This window comes from Ochotona princeps, chromosome 26 (genome assembly GCF_030435755.1).
Source record: "Ochotona princeps isolate mOchPri1 chromosome 26, mOchPri1.hap1, whole genome shotgun sequence".
Lineage (NCBI taxonomy): Eukaryota > Metazoa > Chordata > Mammalia > Lagomorpha > Ochotonidae > Ochotona > Ochotona princeps.
In genome coordinates this window covers 6,495,593-6,515,965 of record NC_080857.1, presented here as the reverse complement: position 1 = coordinate 6,515,965, position 20,373 = coordinate 6,495,593, and the positions used below count along the sequence as shown (strand labels likewise).

The window sequence follows — 20,373 nt, the reverse complement described above, 5'->3', positions numbered from 1 at the left end:
GACCCCCAGCTGCAGTAACAGGAAGCTGAGGGTAGAAGCTGGAGCTGGACATTGAACTCAGGCACTTATATAAGGGATTTCGGCATCTTCACCAGAAGGCTCAACTTTTTATTTTTACTCATGATTTTTTTGTCTTCTTTCAAAGTGGTCTTGAGGTAGATTTCAATTTAGACTTGTGCTAAAATGGGACTTTAAAGGGTCAAACAGAACAGACCATCCAAAGCAGTAGCTTGATTTGATTTCTAGAACTCTAAAAGGTCTTTGCATCTATCAAGACATACTTCCTTCTTCTTTGGTGCCACCTACTGGCTCACTTTAAAACTGAATTTTCACATAACGGAAATTTCCCATTTCCTAGTATTCTTTTACTGGCCTATGTTTTCTATGATTACTTTTCTTAGAATATTGAAAGATTGTCCTCATCTGATCCTGGAGGATAAGAAATGATAGTGTTTGAAGGAAATCTTCCTCTTTCAATTTCAATCCAGTGCTGGGGGCCTGTAAATTAGCTCAGTAGACAGATTATTGGGAGAGAAGGCAAGATTTGTTTATGAGCACACATGGAAACACTCTGGACCGAATTACTCCCTGAATAACCAGAGAGACAGGATTTATAGGCCAGACTCTCAAAGCACTTTGTGAAGGGCTGCTGGGAGAAGGCAAGGGATGTTCTTTAGGCTTTGTTAATGCCAAGGGAGAGCTTGGTGAGAGTTGAAATCCCAGGAAACTCCACTTGGTGGGGGAGTTGTTGGAGGTGAGCTTTGGGGGGGGCCCTGCTCCAAGTCACACAAGAAGGTGTGGACATCTTCGTACTGCTGCTGCAACTCATGTGGTTTTACCCTGAAGTCACTGTTATCCCAACTCTGAGGGTGCAGTGACTTGGGTGCGGTTTGTCCCTCAAGGATTTATGTGTTGGAGGTGTTGTCCCCAGGATGACGACGTGGGGAGCTGGTGGGGCCTTTCTGGGTGGATTCTGTGGGAGGGGTAGGAGACCCTGGGGAGAATCTGAGGAAGCGGTCAGGATTATTGGTTGTATTCCCCAGAGTTAGTGGCTGGAGTGTGGTGAGCCTGGCACCTCTCCCGTGCTCTGGCATCCCGTCCCTCCAGGTGCTCCCTCCGCAGGGACACAGAGAGCATATAGGACTACCTTGTCTTAGACTTTGAGCCTCCAAAACTGTGAACTCATTATTGCCTGTATTCCTTATAAAGTGCCCAGCCCCTGGCATTTCACAGCAGCAACAGAAAATAGAGCAATGCAGAGGATATGAGTGTGTTCCCACATCCCTGCCATTCGAAACATCCCTTGATGTTACAGGCAGGCTAATTGCTGTGGAGTAGGAGTCCAGGTTGGCAGGTGACAGGTAAGGGCTTGGCATGGTAGCCTAGTGACTAAAGTCCTTGCCTTGCACGCTCTGGGATCCCGTGTGAGTGCTGGTTTGTGTCCCGGTCGCTCCACTTCCCATCCCCTCCCTGCTTGTGTCCTGGGAAAGCAGTCAAAGATGACCCAAAGCCTTGGGACCCCGCACCCATGTAGGAGACCTGGCTTCAGATTAGCTCAGCTCTGGCTGTTGCAGCTACTTGGGGAGTGAACCATTGGATGGAAGATTTTTCTATCTCTTCTTCTCCCTGTAAATCTGACTTTCTGATTAAAAAATAAAAAACAAGAAATTAATAGGTGCAGTATCTGCAAAGAAGGAAATCAGTAGGACAAAACAGACAGAAACATACATGGATGGTTATGTTATAGACCTCATTTCTGAGTCCAGGAAGCAAGCTGGTTGAAGATATTTCTAGATGCCAGGCTCAAAACATCATTAAAGGGTAGAGAGGGCATGGGATAGCACTGGGCACAAATGAGTTAAGCTACTCATTTGTGAGGCCAATATACCATTCTGGAACACCAGTTTGAGTCTTGCATTTTCCACTTCTGATTTAGCTTCCCCACTAGTGTTCATAGTGGGAAGTAGAAGATGGCTCACGTGCTTGGCCGCCTGCCGCCCACATGGGAGACGCGATGAAGTTAAGGCTCCTGGGGGCTTCAGTGTGGACTGGCCCTAACTGTTATAGTTATCAGCAGATTAAGATGTCTCCTGCCTACGCTTTGGTCTCTCTGTCACTCTGCCTAAATCTTTCAATGGTGGAGGGTCAACATCACAGTCATGGTTATTTCCCAGAGCAGAGCGTACAGAATGTGGGTGTTTGGTTACTTCCTGAGTGGTCTAAACTGCCAGAGTAATAGGGCCTTTGAAGTTCCTATGGAGGCATCTAGCATTTGCTTCCAGGACTTTGAAACCAGGCAATGTGGTTCTCATTGGCGCTGTGTCAGGAAGGAGGCACAAAAGTGGAATTGTGATTCACTGACTAAATGTGTAAAATGGCAGGATCCAATTTACAAAAAGGCAAAAAAAAAAAAATCAGCTCAAAGATGAAGACTAAGACTGGGTGGAGTTGCAGTTTTCCATTGAAAAATAAAATTTCTCCCTGTAGTCGCCTTCATTTTAATAAAAGAGACAAGAAGTTTTCTCCTGTTCAGAAAATGAACCTAGTCTTATTAAATTTTTCCTGATCATTTGTGTAAATGTAGCAAGAATGGGAACTGACCACAAAAGAATTCTTCATTTTTAAATGGTTGTTTAAGAGACAGAAAGAGAGAGAGAGAAAGAGAGACAGAGAGAGGCATTTTCATTTACAGATCCACTTCCCAAATGCCTTCAACAGCCTGGGATAGGCTAGGACCAGAGCCAAGAGCCAGGAACTCAATCCAGGACCAGGAATCCAGTTACTACGCCTGCTAGTACATGTACTGGCAGGAAGCCTGAGCCAGGAGCTATGGCTGGGCATTGAACCCAGACACTCTGATGTGGGATGTGAACACTAGGTTAAATATCTGTTCCCACATAGTGCTTTGCAAAGTTTGCTTTACCAGAAGTTTTATGAGGAATCTTCAGCTGGGCTTCAAGTCTCTTGGTCCCAGCAGCTGAACCAAGGCTCAGCATCAGCTTTCACGTGTGGCACCTGCGGGTGAGGCGAATCGTTTCTGTGGAAGTCCTCCAGGTATCAGAAAGCGACTTTCCTCCTGTGTCTGCTAACATTGAGAATGCTGCAGATAAAGAAAGCCAAGCTGGTTTTACTAAGATAACGCTGCCATCCAGTACAGGCACTGCTTTGTGTCGGCTGGTTCGCTTCCGACCTAGCTCCCTGCTTTTGGCCTGGGAAAGCAGCGGAGAATGGCTCAAGTCTTGGATTCGCTGTACTTGGGAGAGAGAATCAGAGGAAGCTCCAGGCTGCTGAGTGTGGGTCAGCTCAGCTCCGGCTGCTAAGCTATTTGAGGAGTGAACTAGCAGACAGAAAATCCCTCTCTTTCTGTCTTTTGTTGTCTCTCTGTAAATCTGCCTTTCAAATGAAATAAATCTTAAATATATATGAACGATAAGGTGTGAGGGAGAATGGCTGTAAGGGCAGGGGCTGGCTAGCTCAGGCCAAAGCCAGGATCCCACAACTCCACTTGGATTTACCATGTGGGTGGCAGGCACCTAAGCAATAGAAGAAATTTTTTATTTTCCGATAAAAGCAATTTAGAACGGAACTCTGTTAATGGGTTTTATAACTTGGCAATGTTATTCTGAGTTAAGAAGATTTTACACATGTATCACATCTATCCAAAGATGCACAAAAGGAAACCTATTAACTTTCAAAGTTTATGCAGAGTATAAGTTGCTAGTTTATACGAGAGTTGGTTTTCATCTTTGCCCTACTTTTATTTGAATTGCGCTTCTGTTCAATGTCAAAGTTAAAGCAGTTATCTGAATCCGTAGGGGAATCCTTCAGGTCTTTTTGATCTGCTCTGACAGGTGACCTCATGGTGGCTGTGGCTCAGGTGTGTGCGAAGTTACTGCATGGTGGGGTGGACCAAGGGAGAAGGCAGGGGGATTACTCTGTGTGTGTGTGTGTGTGTGTGTGAGAGAGAGAGAGAGAGAGAGAGAGAGAGAGAGAGAGAGCGCAAGAGAGAGAGAGAGAGTGCATGTGCTAATTGATGCTTATTTGGAGGAGAAATAAATTCCTCCTGTTTTATGGCCAGAGAAATTAAAACAAGCAATTCTGGGCTGAAAATCAGGGATATTTTCTCAGATATTTGCCTCTTAAAGAGACATCTCTGAGTGTTTGAGATGTTTTTGCTGGAAGGTTTATACCAAAGGGGCAGGGAAAAGATGCAGACTTAGCAGGTAACTCTTCTAAGAGGGTTTTGAGGGCGCTGGGTGAGAGCTGGCTGCATGTGGGATAAGCAGTGGATGCTGCAGCAGAGCGCTGTGGCAAGCCAGCATTGTAAGAGGGCTTGGAGGTGGATGGAGTCCGCTGTTTGAGGGTGCAGTTTTTATAGGTGAGGGTCATGGCCTCAGTGGCAAGGTGAGTGGGGAGCCAAGGAGCTGAGCCTGAGGGCGATTTCCGTTCAAGCTTTTCTTCTTCCTAATGCTAGACAGTTCCTTTCCCTTTGTGTCAACTTTCAGGGTATCTTCAAGCACCTGCAATGAATATGAAAGATTTGGGGGTTGGTACGAGGGATGACTGGGTTTGGGGTTATTCCTAGAGTCACTTTTCTGTTTCTGTGAAGCTTGATCGCTAAGTCAGTTATTTTGCTTCTTCAAGGCATTGGGTGGCAGCCTCAATAATTGCCTGAAGGAGCTGGCCTACTCACCCAACTCTATTACTGTGAATTTGCTTCTTTTGTATCAGAGCAAATGTTACCAAATAGAGATAGGTCAACTGCCAAGGCGTGCAAAGACCAATTTGCCACACCAGTCTTTGGAGGAGAGAAAGGCTTTATTTGCTGGATAGTAAGGGAAGCAAAGAATGGGATTCATATCTGCTTCCCTCATTGACAGGGGTGGAGGAAGAGGTGGCTGCAGAAAATGTTATGCGTTAGATAGGAGAGACTTATATGAGGAAACACTGGCAAGGTAGGATCTCACTGGAGGGCTTGGAATCAGGGTTTATGATAAGGGTCATAAGATTAACTCCAACATGGGGTTTCCCTGTTCAGTGGATCCCTCATTTCTGAAAGGGCTACTGTGTGCTTCGATGTCCATGGGACCATAGCTCAATTTTTCCTCTGTGTATGTCCAGGTTGCTCTGCATCTGGGCAAATAAGTCTTCAATAACTCTCCTAAGTAAACAGGAACTTTGGGAACAGTGTTGTGGCACATCCCATGTGGGTACTTGTTTGAATTCCAGCTGCTCTGCTTCCAGTCCAGCTCCCTGCTAATGTACCTGGGAAAACAGAGGAGGATGGCCCAAGTACTTGGGCCCTTGCCATTCATACAGGAGACCTGGATGAAACTCCTGGCTCCTGACTTTGACCTGGCTCAACTCCAGCCATTGTAACCATTTGGGGAGTAAACCAACAGATGGAAGATATCTGTCTCTGGGTCTCTCTCTGTATTTCTCTCTCCAACTCTGCCCTTCAAGTCAATACAGAAGAGAACTTTGAGAGAATGAAAGAGAGTGATCAGACCCTTGTGACTGGAAGCCATGGTTAAAGCAGAAAGTTGGGAAAGGATAGGGAGATACAGCAGGAAGCTTTGGGTTCCTGGGTGTCAAGAGGAAATCTTCTTAAGGGGCAGTCTGGTTTGGCGATCTTCAACTAATGTGGAAGCAGACAATGCTGTGTGTTCTGGGGCTTCTGGATTTGCAGCAGCGTGCTTTAGGAATGTTTTTATAAATCATTCAGCAAAGCTTTTGTGCCTCTGGGATATAATCCAACCTTCTGAGCACAGCTTTCCACTTCTGCCCAATTATTTGGAGGGAAAGCTCCCCTAAGAGCTCCTGCTAGGTCCTAAATATCCTTCCAATTGCATTATTTTGTAGGATGAAGATTGTGGAGGGGAATTCAGGATGGGTACAGATTTCCAATTTTTGTTCTAAAATATTTCTGCTTTTCAATTTCATTAAGAGTCTCACAGACTAACTGGGATTAAAAAAATACATTGTTGTTCTTTTAAAAATAATCACTTATGCTTATTTGACTAGTGTGTGGGAAAGGGCCCTCCCATCTGCTGGTTCACTCTGTAATAGCCTTGACTGGGTCATAGCCTAAAGGTGGGTGCTGGGAGCTCCATCTGAGCCTTCCGCGTGGGTGACAGGGGTCCAACTACTGGAGCCATTTCGGCTGCCTCCTTGGATGATGCACAAGCACGGAACTGGTACCAGGAGCGGAACCAGAACTCAAACCAGAGCACAGTGGAATGCCTCCCAACTGGCTTCCTAACCACTAGACCACCCTCCCCTTTGTCATGGTTTTTTTGTGTGTCCTGTTAGATTGATCCTTGCAGATGAGTAAGGGGACATTTGTAGGGAAGAGGGCTGGGATGAGATGCTCTGTAAAACTGCTTTTAGATGTCAAAGCTTTTTCTAACCAATGGATCCATCATCTGACCCTTGAAATCCTCGGCTCTCCAAAGATGTACCTCTTCCAAAGTGCAAAGCCTCTGTGCTGTTGAACCACTAACATCACAGCCACAAGGAGACCTCGGCAGTGCCAGCCCTATCTGTAACCAGCATCGCCACCAGCTGTATTTCCGAAAGCCCAGAAATACAGTTGTTTATGGGAAGCATGTGGTCATCTAGAGCTTTGATTGGTATGGTACAACATCAATATTGGAGCTTTAAAATAGAATTGATTGATTTCTGGGGAAAAAAAAACCTAGATTTTTGGATGTAATGATTAGACATTAAAATTGGATTCATTTAAAGCGGTTGTTTCCCACAAATCTTACACTGCATGGCAAAGACTCAGAACTAGTTAACCCTCTGTCACTTTCTATGGTCATAGTAAAAACAGTCTTCATTGTCTGGATTATAAACAACTTACATGTATAAATTCACAATTTGAATGCTTTGCTAATCTAGGAAGTACGTCATCTTAATTCATTTTTTTAAATGCATTGATTTGTTCTGCTCCAGAATGTACTTAGGGAATAAAATCATGGCAGAATATACAGCATTAGGAAGAGCAGAGCTCTCCATCCCGGTGCTATGATGAAAACACCTGTACAAAGTGGCCTGTGGCAGAAAGCCATGTTCTTCTGAAATACAGTTCTCACTGCATGTTGTATAATGAATTTAATCAAAGTTTAGAGGTAACGTTTGCTTATCTTGTTGGGGCTAAATCTTCAGAATTCTAATCCATGTGTGGCTTGGAAAGCCCATGATAGAATAGTTCAACTTCAGTCTGCAATCAATCTTTAGATCTATTACAAACATGTTTTCTTTTTTAAAACTTTTGGGTTCCCCGTGGTTTCTAGACTTGTGCAAATCTCACTCCGAAAGTTCTTGGCTCCGGACTCAGATTTCGAGCACTTTGGTCCTCCTCTATGCCCACTTCCTTTAACATGTCTTTGAGCGTAATTGTAACACGTGTGTTTGATTCTTGCTCCCTGTGGTCACGGAAACCCACCAGGTTGGTGGCTACTGGGATAAATCCTGCAGCACAGTGACGCAGCTGAAGGAAGGTCTCAACCGAATCCTCTGCCTCATCCCCTACAATGTGATCAGTCAGTCTGTGTGGGAATGCATCATGCCGGAGTGGCTGGAAGCCATCAGAACCGAAGTCCCAGATAACCAGTTGAAAGAATTCAGGGAAGTACTAAGGTGCGTAAGGAGTGGAACGGAGTCATCAGAACTGTGATGACATCTAGCGTTTGTTGAGCACTCTGCCCACATTGTGTATGATGCCATTTTCTTTGAAAACAAAATCCGTGGTGGCTTCAAACGAAGCAGCTGTAAACTGGAGCTAAAATGATATCAGATGGTTCAGAAAAGATTTTCTTCTTGTGGAGTAAGTGATGCATAAGCATCCTGTATTGCTTGCTTATTTTCAAATATAATTAGGATTGGTGGGATATGGGGACAAAGTACAAAGGGAAACGTTTTTTAGGTGCTGGGGAGTGACTAATTCCCTAGAAATGCAGTTCCTTTGGTTAAAGCTAATATGTTTATAACCCTGTCAGATTCCTATGCTAATGATAGAAACTCTTTTCTTATGGTAAGATGAGACATGTTACTAACTGTTCAGAACACAAACCGGAAGGGTTTGACTCTCCGCTCGGGTGTGGGCGCAATGCAGGGTAGCCTTGGTGGATCCTGTCACACGCTCACTGATCATTTACTCTTGTTGCTCTGCTTTCCAGCAAAATGTTTGACATCGAGCTCTGTCCTCTACCTTTTTCGATGGAAGAGATGTTTGGCTTTATTAGTTGTCGGTTTACGGGATACCCCTCCTCTGTGCAGGAGCAAGCTTTGCTGTGGCTTCATGTAAGTGACTGATGCTTCCCATGGTTTTGGGGGAAACGTTCTTAGCCTCTGAGCTTTAGACTCTTGGTGGAGGGCTAGGGAGTTTTTGTCAAGAGCCTGTCAATTCTAACAATTAGCAGGGATGGTCTAAGACAAACCATTACATCACATGGGTAAATAAATGAGTTTCAGATATACGGGGGGTGGGGGGGGAATGTACATCATGAAAAAACTACACATGGATTTCAAAAATTTTTTTTTGCACCAAAATAAATTTATCTTTTAGTCCCTTTTTCTGCAAACTTTGCAAGTACCCTCACTATGTAGCTGCTGTTATGGTTAATAATATACACTTCTGTGCAGTAGTTTGCCTGACTTAGTGGCAGCTGTCAGTCCTTAGATGTTTCTTCATCAATGGATATTAAAAGCATAAGAGATGTTTTGTGGGATTCTGCTAAATCTTGGATGTTAAGCAGATCCTTTACTTGGAAAGTCTGGGAATGACTGCTTGGGAAATAGTTCCTGCTGTTCTTCAACCTGGAATGGGCCCTCCCTCCCCCCCAATCTCCATTTATTCCTGAAATTTCAACTCCTTTCTGCTCCTTCCTACCGCTACCTTCCCACTGGAATTCAGCTTCCTGCCCCCAGCAGTCATCCAGTCTCTCTTGCCTCTCTGCTGCGTGCTTGCTTTTCCTCAGCTCCTCTTGCTGCCTGCAGACTCTGGGAGTGCAGGGCAGGGCTTTACCCCGTTTAGAATGTGTGATCCTCTTGAGTTGTTCTTGCAGAACCTGACCAATACTTTGTTTTTCAAGAAGTTCAGTAAAAGTTGATCAAGCTGGGTTGGATACCTGATTTTATAAAGTCTGGGGAGTTTCAGAAAAGGATGATGTAATCCGTGTTTTAGTTCACCATGGGCACAAATGCATTTCTGGGTTCTGAACTGTGAGCCCACAAGCTCTTCCAAAGCATTGGGTGCTGCCCATTATAACTGGCAAAGGATAAAAGGATAAGTCACCAAAATTTTAACTTCAGCCCAGATTCCCATGGGACTATTCTTATTTTAGGAAAGCCAGTCTTTGTGCAAATGGCTGGATGCTGCCTGTCTTCTAAGCTATGCTGTGGCGCATGCACAAGCCCAGCTCCACCACCTCTAGCTAGAGCTGCTACAATCTGTGTGTTTTGTGGAATGCACTTTGAAGACAGAGTGCTGTGGCTGAGGTTTAAAAGCCCTTCCATTCCGGCAGCAGAGTGGATCGCTGCATGGTTGAAGCTGACTCATTTAATTGTGGAAACATTGGCAGTGCTCCTCTGTGCTTGGCACCTGTTGGGAGTAAAAGCAGGCGAAGAAGTGGTCATTTCCTCATTCTCCCTTTCTCTAAGCACTCCACAGCAGGAGGGATGATATTAGATCATTAGGTACAGCATGAAGTAACAAGTGCTCTAATACATGCATGTGTTCAGTTCTAAGAAAGAATAGTGGGTTCCTTCTTGGGGAAGGAAGAAGACAATTATATCCAGAAAGTTCACCTCAGACAAGGTGACTTATACGGGAGAGTGAGATTGGCTGGGAGGTTCAGGCTCAAGAGGAAATTTGCTTGTGTTGACTAGTCCAGGGGAAGAGGAGTAAACTAGGACACTGGCTTGAGTAGGGATAAGAGGGCAATGTTAAGAGAAACCTATAAAGTTTTACTATGAGGAATCTGGGGGCTCACTGGATATTGGGTTTGGGGAATAAGGACAATTATTTTCTTGTTATGAAGAATTTGAGGATGACTGTGCTAATGGGATGTGGGTAACCCTAAATGTCTTCATGTTCAATAGTTTGCTTTGGAAGAAAATATTCAGTGTGCTTTTTTCCCCCTAAGTTCTAATGTTTGCCTATTCATTGTGGGGGTGTTTGCCTTTTTTCCCCAGGTATTATCGGAGTTAGATATCATGGTTCCACTTCAGCTATTAATAAGTATGTTTTCTGATGGAGTTAATTCTGTCAAAGAACTGGCAAATCAAAGAAAGTCAAGAGCCAATGAACTGGCAGGGAACTTGGCAGCTCGAAGGGTAATTATTGCCGCAACTGTTCTTGTCTTATTCATCAGGACTTTGAAAATTCTTGTCAGTGATAGCAAGCTTGAAAGTAGCATCATAGACACCTCGCTGAAATGCTTCCTCAGCCCATTTCACTGCTGAAATTTTAATCCCGTTCAATAAGTCAGTGGTTCCCTCGAGCGTAAGGAGTTTGGGTTGTTTTTACTCGTTTCTTGGGAGGTCAGGGTCAGCGGATGTTGACCATGAGTGACACCCTCTGTCACTGTGAACCAGTTGATCCCGTTTGATTGACACATTTGTGTCTTTGGGGATGAGAACAGTCAAAATAGTCTACAGTATTGATAGTTTTGAATAGTTTTCAGTATTGAGAAGTTTCTTGATTTTTCTGTTGCTAGACTCATGTTCTCAGGCCATAATGTGTGTTGAAGAGGGTGACCCTCATCAGCTGGCTGACAAGCGCTGTTCTCAACTCCTTTTGTCTAGCTTCTCTGTGTAATTTCCCTCACTGTCTGCTACATGCCTCCAGCCAGGCCACCTGCCTTCTAGGGACAGAAAGTAGAACATAACCATGGGATCCTAGTTTGTATTCAGCACCTTTCCTTTTCCTTTTAAAAATAGCGTTCTTTTTCCCTCTGCCTAAAAAGAAGCTATAAACCACTTATACTTCCTTCCTTTAAGATGGTGTTACTTTGTGTAACATATTACTCTGTGCAATGTGTCAACAGTGAATCAAATTGCGGAACCTTGTCAGGCAGCTACACCTGCTTAATCCGATGTTCAGCAAAGTGATTTCTTGTAGACAATATTATCAATGTCAATATGTTCTGGCTTGTATCTATATTTGGCAATTATATATGTGTGTGTATATATATGTGTATGTTTATTTATTTAAGATTTACTTATTTTTATTGGAAAGGCAGATATACAGATTTTGATTTTCCATAGGTTCAGACAATCTAGTTTGGTAGGATGGAAAATACAGATGGAAGCGCCTTCATTCTTCATTTTTAGAGAGAGGGAGATACAGAGAGAAAGATCTTCCATCTGCTGGTTCACTCTCTAAGTGGCTGCAACAGCTGGAGCTGAGCTGATCCAAAGTCAGGAACCAGGAGATTCCTCTGAGTTCCCCATACGTGTGCAGGGTCCCAAAGCCTTAGGCTTTCCTCTGCTGCCTTCCCAGGCCATTTGCAAGGAGCTGGATGGGAAGTGGAGCAGCTGGGACATGAACTCGTGGGATCCCAGTGCATGCAAAGCGAGGACTGTAACCACTAGGCCATTATGCCAGTGTTCTGCCTTTTAAAAATGTATTTATTTATTTGGAAGGCAGGGTTACCTAGAGAGATGGAGAGACAGATTTTTTTTTTCATCTGTGGTATCACTCCCCAAATGGCCACAATGGATGGGGCTGGACCAGATTGAAGTGAAGAACCTGGAAACCCATCTAGATCTCCAGGAATGACAGGGGCTCAAGTACCTGGGCTGTCACCTGCTGTTTCCAAGTACATTAGAGAGCTTGATCAGAAACAGGATTCCTGGTACTCTGACATGGGATTCTGTTGTCAGAAATGGCATCTTAATCGGCTGCACCACAATGCTGGTCCCATTATTATGTTTCTTGATGGGTTTTACTTTTTCTGTTTAACCTAGAAGTAGTGTTGAAGGAGCTTTCTGACTACAAGACAGATCTTCAAGAGAGAAAATATGGTTTCAGAAAGCTTTGTAGATAAATCAGTTAAAGTTCAGATACAGCATTTATCCCAGACAATTAAGAAGAAAAGACTTCAATAAAGATTCTGCCTACAGAGTTGTGAGAAAAATCAAAGGGCCAGAAACGGTTGCTGAGGCACCCAGAGTCCAGCGACACTCCCCTATGGAGTCATCATATCCTTAGGACTAAGGGACAAGAAGAAGAGGTGCTGACTAGAGAAGCTATAACATGATGGAAACACTACCCTGGTAGCATTAAAGCCTACAAGGGGCAGCAAGAACTTTTCTGACCTCCCTCCTCCAGCTTTAGGTCTCCTGCTGCTGCCTCCCGAATGACTGAGCCCTGTCTGAAGCCAGAGCCACAGGAGGTAGTCTGTAGGATCCCTGGACTCGAGAGGAGGGCAGAGAAGGGTGTTTATGGCCTGGACTGGGGGCTTGAGTGCATAGAGCAAAACCAAAGCAATAGTAGTAGGTTATGGGGATTCAACGATGATAATTGAATCCCTGTAACCTCCCAAAGGTGTCTTTAAAAAAAAGTAGTCATTGCCGATCTAAGAATCTGGGCTTATGATTCTTGACATTATCTTGCAATATTTTACATTTGAAGTTTTGATTTTCCATAGGTTCAGCCAATCTAGTTTGGTAGGATGGAAAATACAGATGGAAATGCCTTCATTCTTCATTTTTAGTCCTTAACAAATAGTGAAAATTTGGATGGTTTCATTTCTTATGTTCCTGTTGGGAAAAGGCCCAAAGTATCTGGAGGTGCCAGTGCTACGGGTTAAAGAAGGAAATCAGTATGACAGCTGGAGATAGCTTCCATAGAGTCTTCAAATGTCTGTAACCTCCTTTGTACACCCGTGAGTTCATTTCTGTGTGTTGACATTCTCTCTTGTAGGTGAGTGTCGCCTCTGATCCTGGCCGGCGAGTTCAACACAACATGCTCAGTCCATTTCATAGTCCTTTCCAGAGTCCATTTCGGAGTCCTATGCGTAGCCCATTTCGTAGCCCTTTCAAGAATTTTGGGCACCCAGGAGGAAGGACTATTGACTTTGATTGTGAAGATGATGAAATGAATCTAAATTGTTTCATCCTCATGTTTGACCTTCTCCTGAAGCAGGTAGCTGAAGCACGAGCTTCCTTTGGTTCAAAGGTGACAGAGGAGGGGAAGCTGTGTCTGGTGATTCTTTCCATGTGTTGGGCATCTTCACACGTATGATAGTGGTGCAGTACCATTCCAGACGTTTGGCAGACTCCTTTGGGGGCTTCCTAAAGGGTCTGATAACGATTTCTGTGAATATTTGCAATGATGTCAACGTAGGAGCTTGCATTTGAATTTTAGAAACACATCAGCATCATTAGAATTGGTTTTGGAGATTAAACTGGGTCAATAAATTGGGTTATGCTGTTGATGGGAAGGGCTAGGTAAACTTTCTAGTGATGAGGCTAATTTTTAGTCCATGTTATTGATTGATTTTGAAAATAATTGAAAGAAATTTTAAAACATTTTAAACAGAATGGTTTTTTCTAACTTATTTTGAAATAATTTCAGATTTGCAGAAATACTGCAAGAATAGTACAATGAATTTCTCAACACCCCTCCTGCAAATCTCCAGATATTCAGACCTCTTACACTCACTTCTTGCTCTCTGTCTTCCTCTGTATGTATATGCGTACTTAAAGTTTATTTATTTTCATTTTATTGTAAAGGCAGAGAGACAGAGAGATAGGTCTTCCATCTGATGATTCGCTCCCCAGTGCTCACAACAGCTGGGTCAGGCCAAAGCTAAAAGCCGTACAATTCAATCCAGTTCTCCAGTGTTGGTAGCAGAGACCCAAGGGCTCAAGCCGTCATCTGCTACATCCCAGCTGTGCATCGTCAGAGAGCTGTAATCAGAAACAGCTCTGGGACTTCCTTGGAGAATGGGGTGTCCCAAATGGAATCTTAACTGCTGTGCTAGGCATCTACTGAATGCATACATTTTTAAGTGAATCATTTGAGAGTAATCTGCAAACATGATATTTCTTTATCCCTGTTTGTGTAAAAAATAAGGACATCTTCTTAGAAAGTCACAGAACACATATCAAAAATCTTATCAGAGTCACAGAACATCTAACAAAAATCAGAGAACTCATATCATTATGTCATTGTTTTCTAATATAAATTAGTTTTTTTAAATTGATTTAATAATAATATCACCTTTTTTGCTACAGGAGTAATGAGAATCGTCTTCAGCCCAGCCTAGTTTCTCAGTCTTTGGTTCTAATTCATATCCTTGACACTTTTAGGGAGTGCTGCCCAGTTCTTTTATAGAATGTCTCCCAATTTGATTGTGCTGCTGTTTTCTTATGAACTAGTTTGAGTTAGACGTTTCTGGCAGGAAGAACACAGATGTGATATGTCTTTTATGGTACATTGTATCAGGAGATATAAAATCCAACAACCTCATTGCTGGTGATGACGACTTTAGTGTCTTGCCTAAGGTGATTTCTGCCAGGTTTCTCTAATGCATAGTCGCTACGGTCAGCTCGCTGTGTCCACGGGTTCTGTATTCACAGATTCAACCAATCAAGGAATGAAACATTTGAAAAAAAATGTGTCCAGATTTTTTTTTGGTCATTGTTCTCTAAGCAATACTGCGTAACTACTGTTTGCCTTGTATTAGTTTTTACAGGTAAGCTAGACATGATTGAAAGTATTTCAGAGGAGGGGCATGGTTTATATGAAAATAATGCCATTTTATCTATTTTTAAAGATTCATGTTTGTCTTTTGAGACATAGAATTACAAAGAAGGGGAAGGCAAGACAGAGAGTGAGAGAGATTTTTCTAACTGCTGGTTCAATACCCAAATGGTCGCAGTGGTTGAGCATGACCTGGACCAAAGCCAATAGCCTGGAATTCCATCTGGGTCTCCGACGTGGGTGGCAAGGACCCAAGTACCTGGCCCATCTTCTGGGTTTTCCACGTGCATTAGTGGCAAGCCCAGCTGGAAGTGGAGAAGCCAAGACTCAAAGCAACACTCATATATGGAATTGCCAGCACTGCTGGCAGTGGCTTAACCCATTATGTCACAAGGCTGGCCCCAAGTTAGTGCCATTTTAAATAAAGGACTTTTGGGTCTGCAGAAGCAGGGACGGGGCTGTGTGGAGGCCTGGAGTCAGCCTTTCACAGACACTGAGAGATGACAGTGTTGTTCCTTTTGTAATTAACAAGTAACTTGCAGGAAATACTTTAAATTGATGAGACTCCTTGTATTGTATCAGAATTTTATCTACTAGTTCTGACATCAAGGGATAATTCACACCTAAATCATTATAAATGTTGGTGCCTGCCAAATAATTCTTTTTAAAAATTTTTTTTTAACTTGAAAGCATTTCAGAGAGAGAGAAAGAGAGAGAGTATCTTCTACCCACTGGTTCTCTCCCCAAGTGACTCCATTGGGGCTGGTCCAAAGCTGGAAACCAGGAGCTTGTTCTGAGTCTCCCGTGCGGATGCAGGGGCCCAAGGACTTGAGCCATGCTCCGCTGCTCTCTCAGGCCTTTAGCAAGCAGCTGGATCAGGAAATGGAGCAGCCAGGATTTGAGTCAGTGCACATCTGGGATGCCACTGCTGCAGGTGGAGCCACTGTGCCAGCCTCAATAACTGTTTTCTAATTCTCTGATTTCTTCTAACTTCATTAGCTGATAGTCTAAGAAGGGAGAGAGTTTGTTTATTTCTCTGCTTGTCTTCCCATGCACCTGTGGACCTTGACTTAGCGGGCTGTCCCCTGTTACTAGGATTAGTTGTTTTGATGCTCTTAGTGTGGAGTATCTGGCCAGTGGTCGTCCCTGCAGAGTGACCTCTGCACTCCTTTGACATGGCTGCACAGCTCTCGGAGCACTTTCCTAATTTCTGGTAGGAAAAGATGTTCCAAGCTCATGTATTTTTTTGAAAGATTTATTTATCTTTTGTTACAAAGTCAGGTATACAGAGAGGAGGAGAGACAGAGAGGAAGATCTTCCGTCCGATGATTCACTCCCCAAGTGAGCCGCAACGGGCTGGTGCTATGCCGATCCGAAGCCGGGAACCTGGAATCTCTTCCAGGTCTCCCACGCGGGTGCAGGGTCCCAATGCATTGGGCCGTCCTCGACTGCTTTCCCAGGCCACAAGCAGGGAGCTGGATGTGAAGTGGAGCTGCCAGGATTAGAACCGGCACCCATATGGGATCCCGGGGCTTTCAAGGCGATGACTTTAGCAGCTAGGCCACGCCGCCGGGCCCTCCAGGCTCATATTTTCCTAATGCCTTCCCAGGGGTTATCCACGATTCCTTTTAGTGGAAAATGATGTTTTAGATACCAAGATCTGTCCACTAGGTGAGGAGAAGCCTTTAAAGAAATCTGTTAAATCTCATGAAGTAAGGAGTTTGAAAACTAACTCTTTGTAAATGTTCTAAATTAATTGCTAATGCTTTGACTCGCTGGAAGAATCTGTGGCAAGAAAGTGTACTGATAGGGCCTGGCGGCGTGGCCTAGCGGCTAAAGTCCTCGCCTTGAAAGCCCCGGGATCCCATATGGGCGCCGGTTCTAATCCCGGCAGCTCCACTTCCCATCCAGCTCCCTGCTTGTGGCCTGGGAAAGCAGTTGAGGATGGCACAATGCATTGGGACCCTGCACCCACGTGGGAGACCCAGGGGAAGTTCCAGGTTCCCGGCTTCGGATCGGCGCAGCACCAGCCCGTTGCGGCTCACTTGGGGAGTGAATCATCGGACGGAAGATCTTCCTCTCTGTCTCTCCTCCTCTCTCTGTATATCTGACTTTGTAATAAAAATAAATCTTTCAAAAAAAAAGTGTACTGATACTCTTGAATGCTAACATCGTCTTGAAACAATTTAAAAACGTGTTCAGTTAGGAAAGTTGTCCCCAAGTCAAATACCAGTGAAATGTTGGACACAAAGACCAAACTCCTTCTTCTTCTTTTTTTTCCTTTTCTTTGTCCTTTTTTTTTTTTGGCTTCCAGATGGAATTACAAGATGATGGAATCACGATGGGTTTAGAGCACAACTTGTCAAAGGACATCATTTCTATCATAAACAATGTCTTCCAAGCCCCCTGGGGGGGCTCTCATACCTGTCAGAAGGATGAAAAAGCAGTTGAGTGTAACCTCTGTCAGTTGAGTATTCTCTGCTATCAGCTTGCTTGTGAACTCCTGGAGAGACTAGCTCCCAAAGAAGAGAGCCGGCTGGTGGTAAGTGTTGAAGAATTGCGATGCGCATGTGTAACAGTGATGAAGTCTGTGGGAGCTGCTGCAATGGAGTCTCTTGCTCCAGTATTATCTTTTATGCCTCACACTGTGTTGGAAGAAAGTTTTCCGGGTGGCTCTGTCAGCTCAGGCTCCTGCTCTTAGGTGGCTTGAGTTAGGTTTGTAATGTCCTCATTTCTGCAGTGTTCATGCATGCAAAACATTCCCGTTATCTTTAGAAGAACTTGGATCACAGTATCGTCTTACAAGATTTAAATACCAGTAAGTACTATAGATTGCACAAACAAATCTCAAGTAAATACTTGCAAACTGCACGTGGACACTGAGAATTCCTCGGGAACTTCAGTTTGGAAAACCCATCAACTTCCTTGGCAGTCAGAAGTTATCATTCCTTTTTCTTATTACTTTCCCACTCAGCTTTCCAAGAAAATTGTCTGAAGTGAAACAGATAATATATGTCATATTTTAGCTACTTCAGATATTGGCTGTTCTTTGCTTACATAAAGAAAAAGCTAGGCACACACATCACTAAAATACTCTGATACCATCACAGTAGGTGAACTTGAATTATCTGAGCCAGTGACCAGGGCAATTATAGGAATACAGAGAAGGGAGAGTAGAGCTAGCTTGAAGGTGTTTTGGTACAGGAAGGCCATCTGAGCTCTTCCCCGAATGAGGAGTGAATGAAAAGAATTGGAGGGAAGGGCCCATCAGACCCAGAACTCTCTCTTTATAGATGATGGAAGAGGAGGATGTACTCAGGAAAGTGCAAGTGGTTCCATGTGGCTAAGGCCATGAAATGGACCAGAAGGTAGTGAAAGTTCAGTTTGGAAAGATGAACCCAATTTTGTATTCACAAAATAAGTTAGTTAGGGTTTTGGTTACGTCTCAATGAGGGAATTCTGAAAAACTTTCAGCAGAGAGGTGAGTTCCACCAATTGGAGAAACACACAGGACAAGTGGAGTGGATAGACTAAAAGGGTTGAATGAACAGGGTGAGGTCAAATATGAGAGCCAGTCCAGTGACCCAGGGAGGAATTTAGGCGGGCCACCCCCGTGGAGTGGCAGTGCTCATGGAGAGGGGGTCAGTCTGGAAGATACTGTAGGAAGGAGACTCAACAGCACCTCGGGTCTTGACAGTGTTTTCGTGTAAAAAGGCAGTAACCCTTCTCCCTCCCCCCCCCTTGAGAGCTGGAGTTGATAATGTTGCCATTTACAGATGATGTTACTGTAATTGTGAAAGTTTATTTTTTTTTGGAAGTGGATTGTAATGTGATCATATTTGGACATAGTGAGTTGAGGTGACTTTTAGGCATTCAAGTGGAAACCTCACCCAAGATGTCTGGTTCTCACAAGAACGATCAGAAGGAGACAAACATTTGGAGTCCATGGTCATGTTATGGTAGGATGTGTGCAGGGAAAGGGGGAGAGGGCAACGGCTAGAATTCTGGGAAGTGCCCACATAATAGGGAAGAAGAGGGAAGAGGTCAAAACTAAACTGATCACAGCCGAGATGCAGAGGAATACTGAATAGCTCAGAAACCAGGGCGAGCTAGGCTCTGGGGGTGATCATTTTGAAATGACCAAGGCTGCCAGCCATGCCAGATTCGGAAGTGAGGAGAAAGGCAGGACTGAGAAGTGCCCTGGGGATCCTGACATCGGGGTCCGTGTTTGGTGCCCTGGGGAGGGAGGTGACTGGGAAGAAACTGACACTGGTCCCAGGCGTCAGTTGTTGGAGAACAGACTCAGCGGAGGAAGTGGCCACGGGCAGTGGGGGGTGACAAGGTGGGGTGGGGGTGTCTTGAACCCCGTCCTCTGCCTCCAATACTGATACCACCCCATGAACAGGACAGGAACAGGCGGGAAGGTGGGGAAACCGAGTCACCAAAACAAACTCCACCGTGCTTTCTGAAACTGTGTGGATGGAAAACAGAAGGTGACCTGCCTGCTGGTTCCAGAAGCCGGGGAGTTCAAGGGTACTGTGCCAACACGGGCTCGGCTACTCGAGAGGGCCTTTCCCGTGAGGCTTTGGAGGTTTGCCCTGTGTTTCATACATACTTGGAGATGAAGCTCAAAGATCCAGTCTTCCTCTCTCAAGTCCATCCTTACAGGAGGCCTGTGCCGTAGCACACTGGTCCCTGTGGTGTGTCCTGGCCACCTGAACTGTTGTGTTGTCAGCAGAAGTACAGGACGAGAGCCTGGGGCAACCGAGCGTTTGTTGCTGAATGATCCCAGCACAGGGCCAGAGCGACCAGCGAAGGCGATCAGAGCTCTCCCAGCCATGGGGCTGGCCTGCCCAGCTTTCCTTCTGCCTCGGGTCTACCTTGTATCCCCTTGGTCTTTGTCCCCTGCTCTCTTTGTGCTGACCCTCAAGTCATGCTTGAAAAAATGTTTACTACTTAAAACAGTCACCAGAAGAGGACATTTTTAAAGGAGGATGTTTGAAGATGAAATCTAAGAGGAAAGGTAGAATAAGACAAACTGCATCCACTGAATAGCAGTTTTCTATTCTTTCTGCCTCTGGTGCCTGACAACCACTGTTTCACGTTGTTGCTTTGGGTGTGACAACTGTAGATACTCATATAGTGGTGACCCTCTGGGGACTGGCTCATTTCACTGAGCAAAACATCCCCAGAGCTCATCCGTGCTGTAGTCTGAATCAGAACCTCCTTCCCTTTGAAGGCTGAGTAACATGCCACTGTGTATGTGTGGACCACACACTGTTATCCACCCACCTGCTGATGAGCGCTTGCTATCCTGCGGGATAGCAATTTCTTGCTGCTCAAAGTCCGGCTTCCCCAGATGGCCAATATTTGTATTTTAATGTATCTCCAGGACTCTCTTATTCCTCTTTCCTCTCCCAGTTCTGTTTCTGAACAAAATGTGCATGCGTGGGAGTCACTTGGTGAGTGGGACATGGGTGCTAGGGATTAGAGTGGAGGTGAGAAAGCAGCTGTGGGAAGATCCGACAACGTTGTGTTTTCCCACATTGACTTCAATTGAAAGCGAATGTGGCAGCCCCCGCTGAGAGAGACTGGCTCTCAGTGGGCTGGCAGTGGGCCCAGGGCTCCTGTGAGGTGGCCCCCTTGCCTTCCTG

At 44.7% G+C, this 20,373-nt stretch overlaps 1 protein-coding gene across 10 annotated transcripts in view; it reads left to right on the top strand.

Annotated features, from left to right (window-relative positions):
• Positions 1-20,373, top strand: part of UNC79 (unc-79 homolog, NALCN channel complex subunit) — a 261,393-nt gene that overhangs the window by 140,030 nt on the left and 100,990 nt on the right. For all 10 annotated transcript variants that reach the window (XM_058655399.1, XM_058655396.1, XM_058655404.1 and 7 more), the window contains 5 exons: positions 7,454-7,644; positions 8,184-8,307; positions 10,201-10,341; positions 12,935-13,156; positions 17,034-17,261. In XM_058655399.1, the coding sequence (XP_058511382.1) occupies positions 7,454-7,644; positions 8,184-8,307; positions 10,201-10,341; positions 12,935-13,156; positions 17,034-17,261 (906 nt within the window). The remainder of the gene's footprint in view (positions 1-7,453; positions 7,645-8,183; positions 8,308-10,200; positions 10,342-12,934; positions 13,157-17,033; positions 17,262-20,373) is intronic.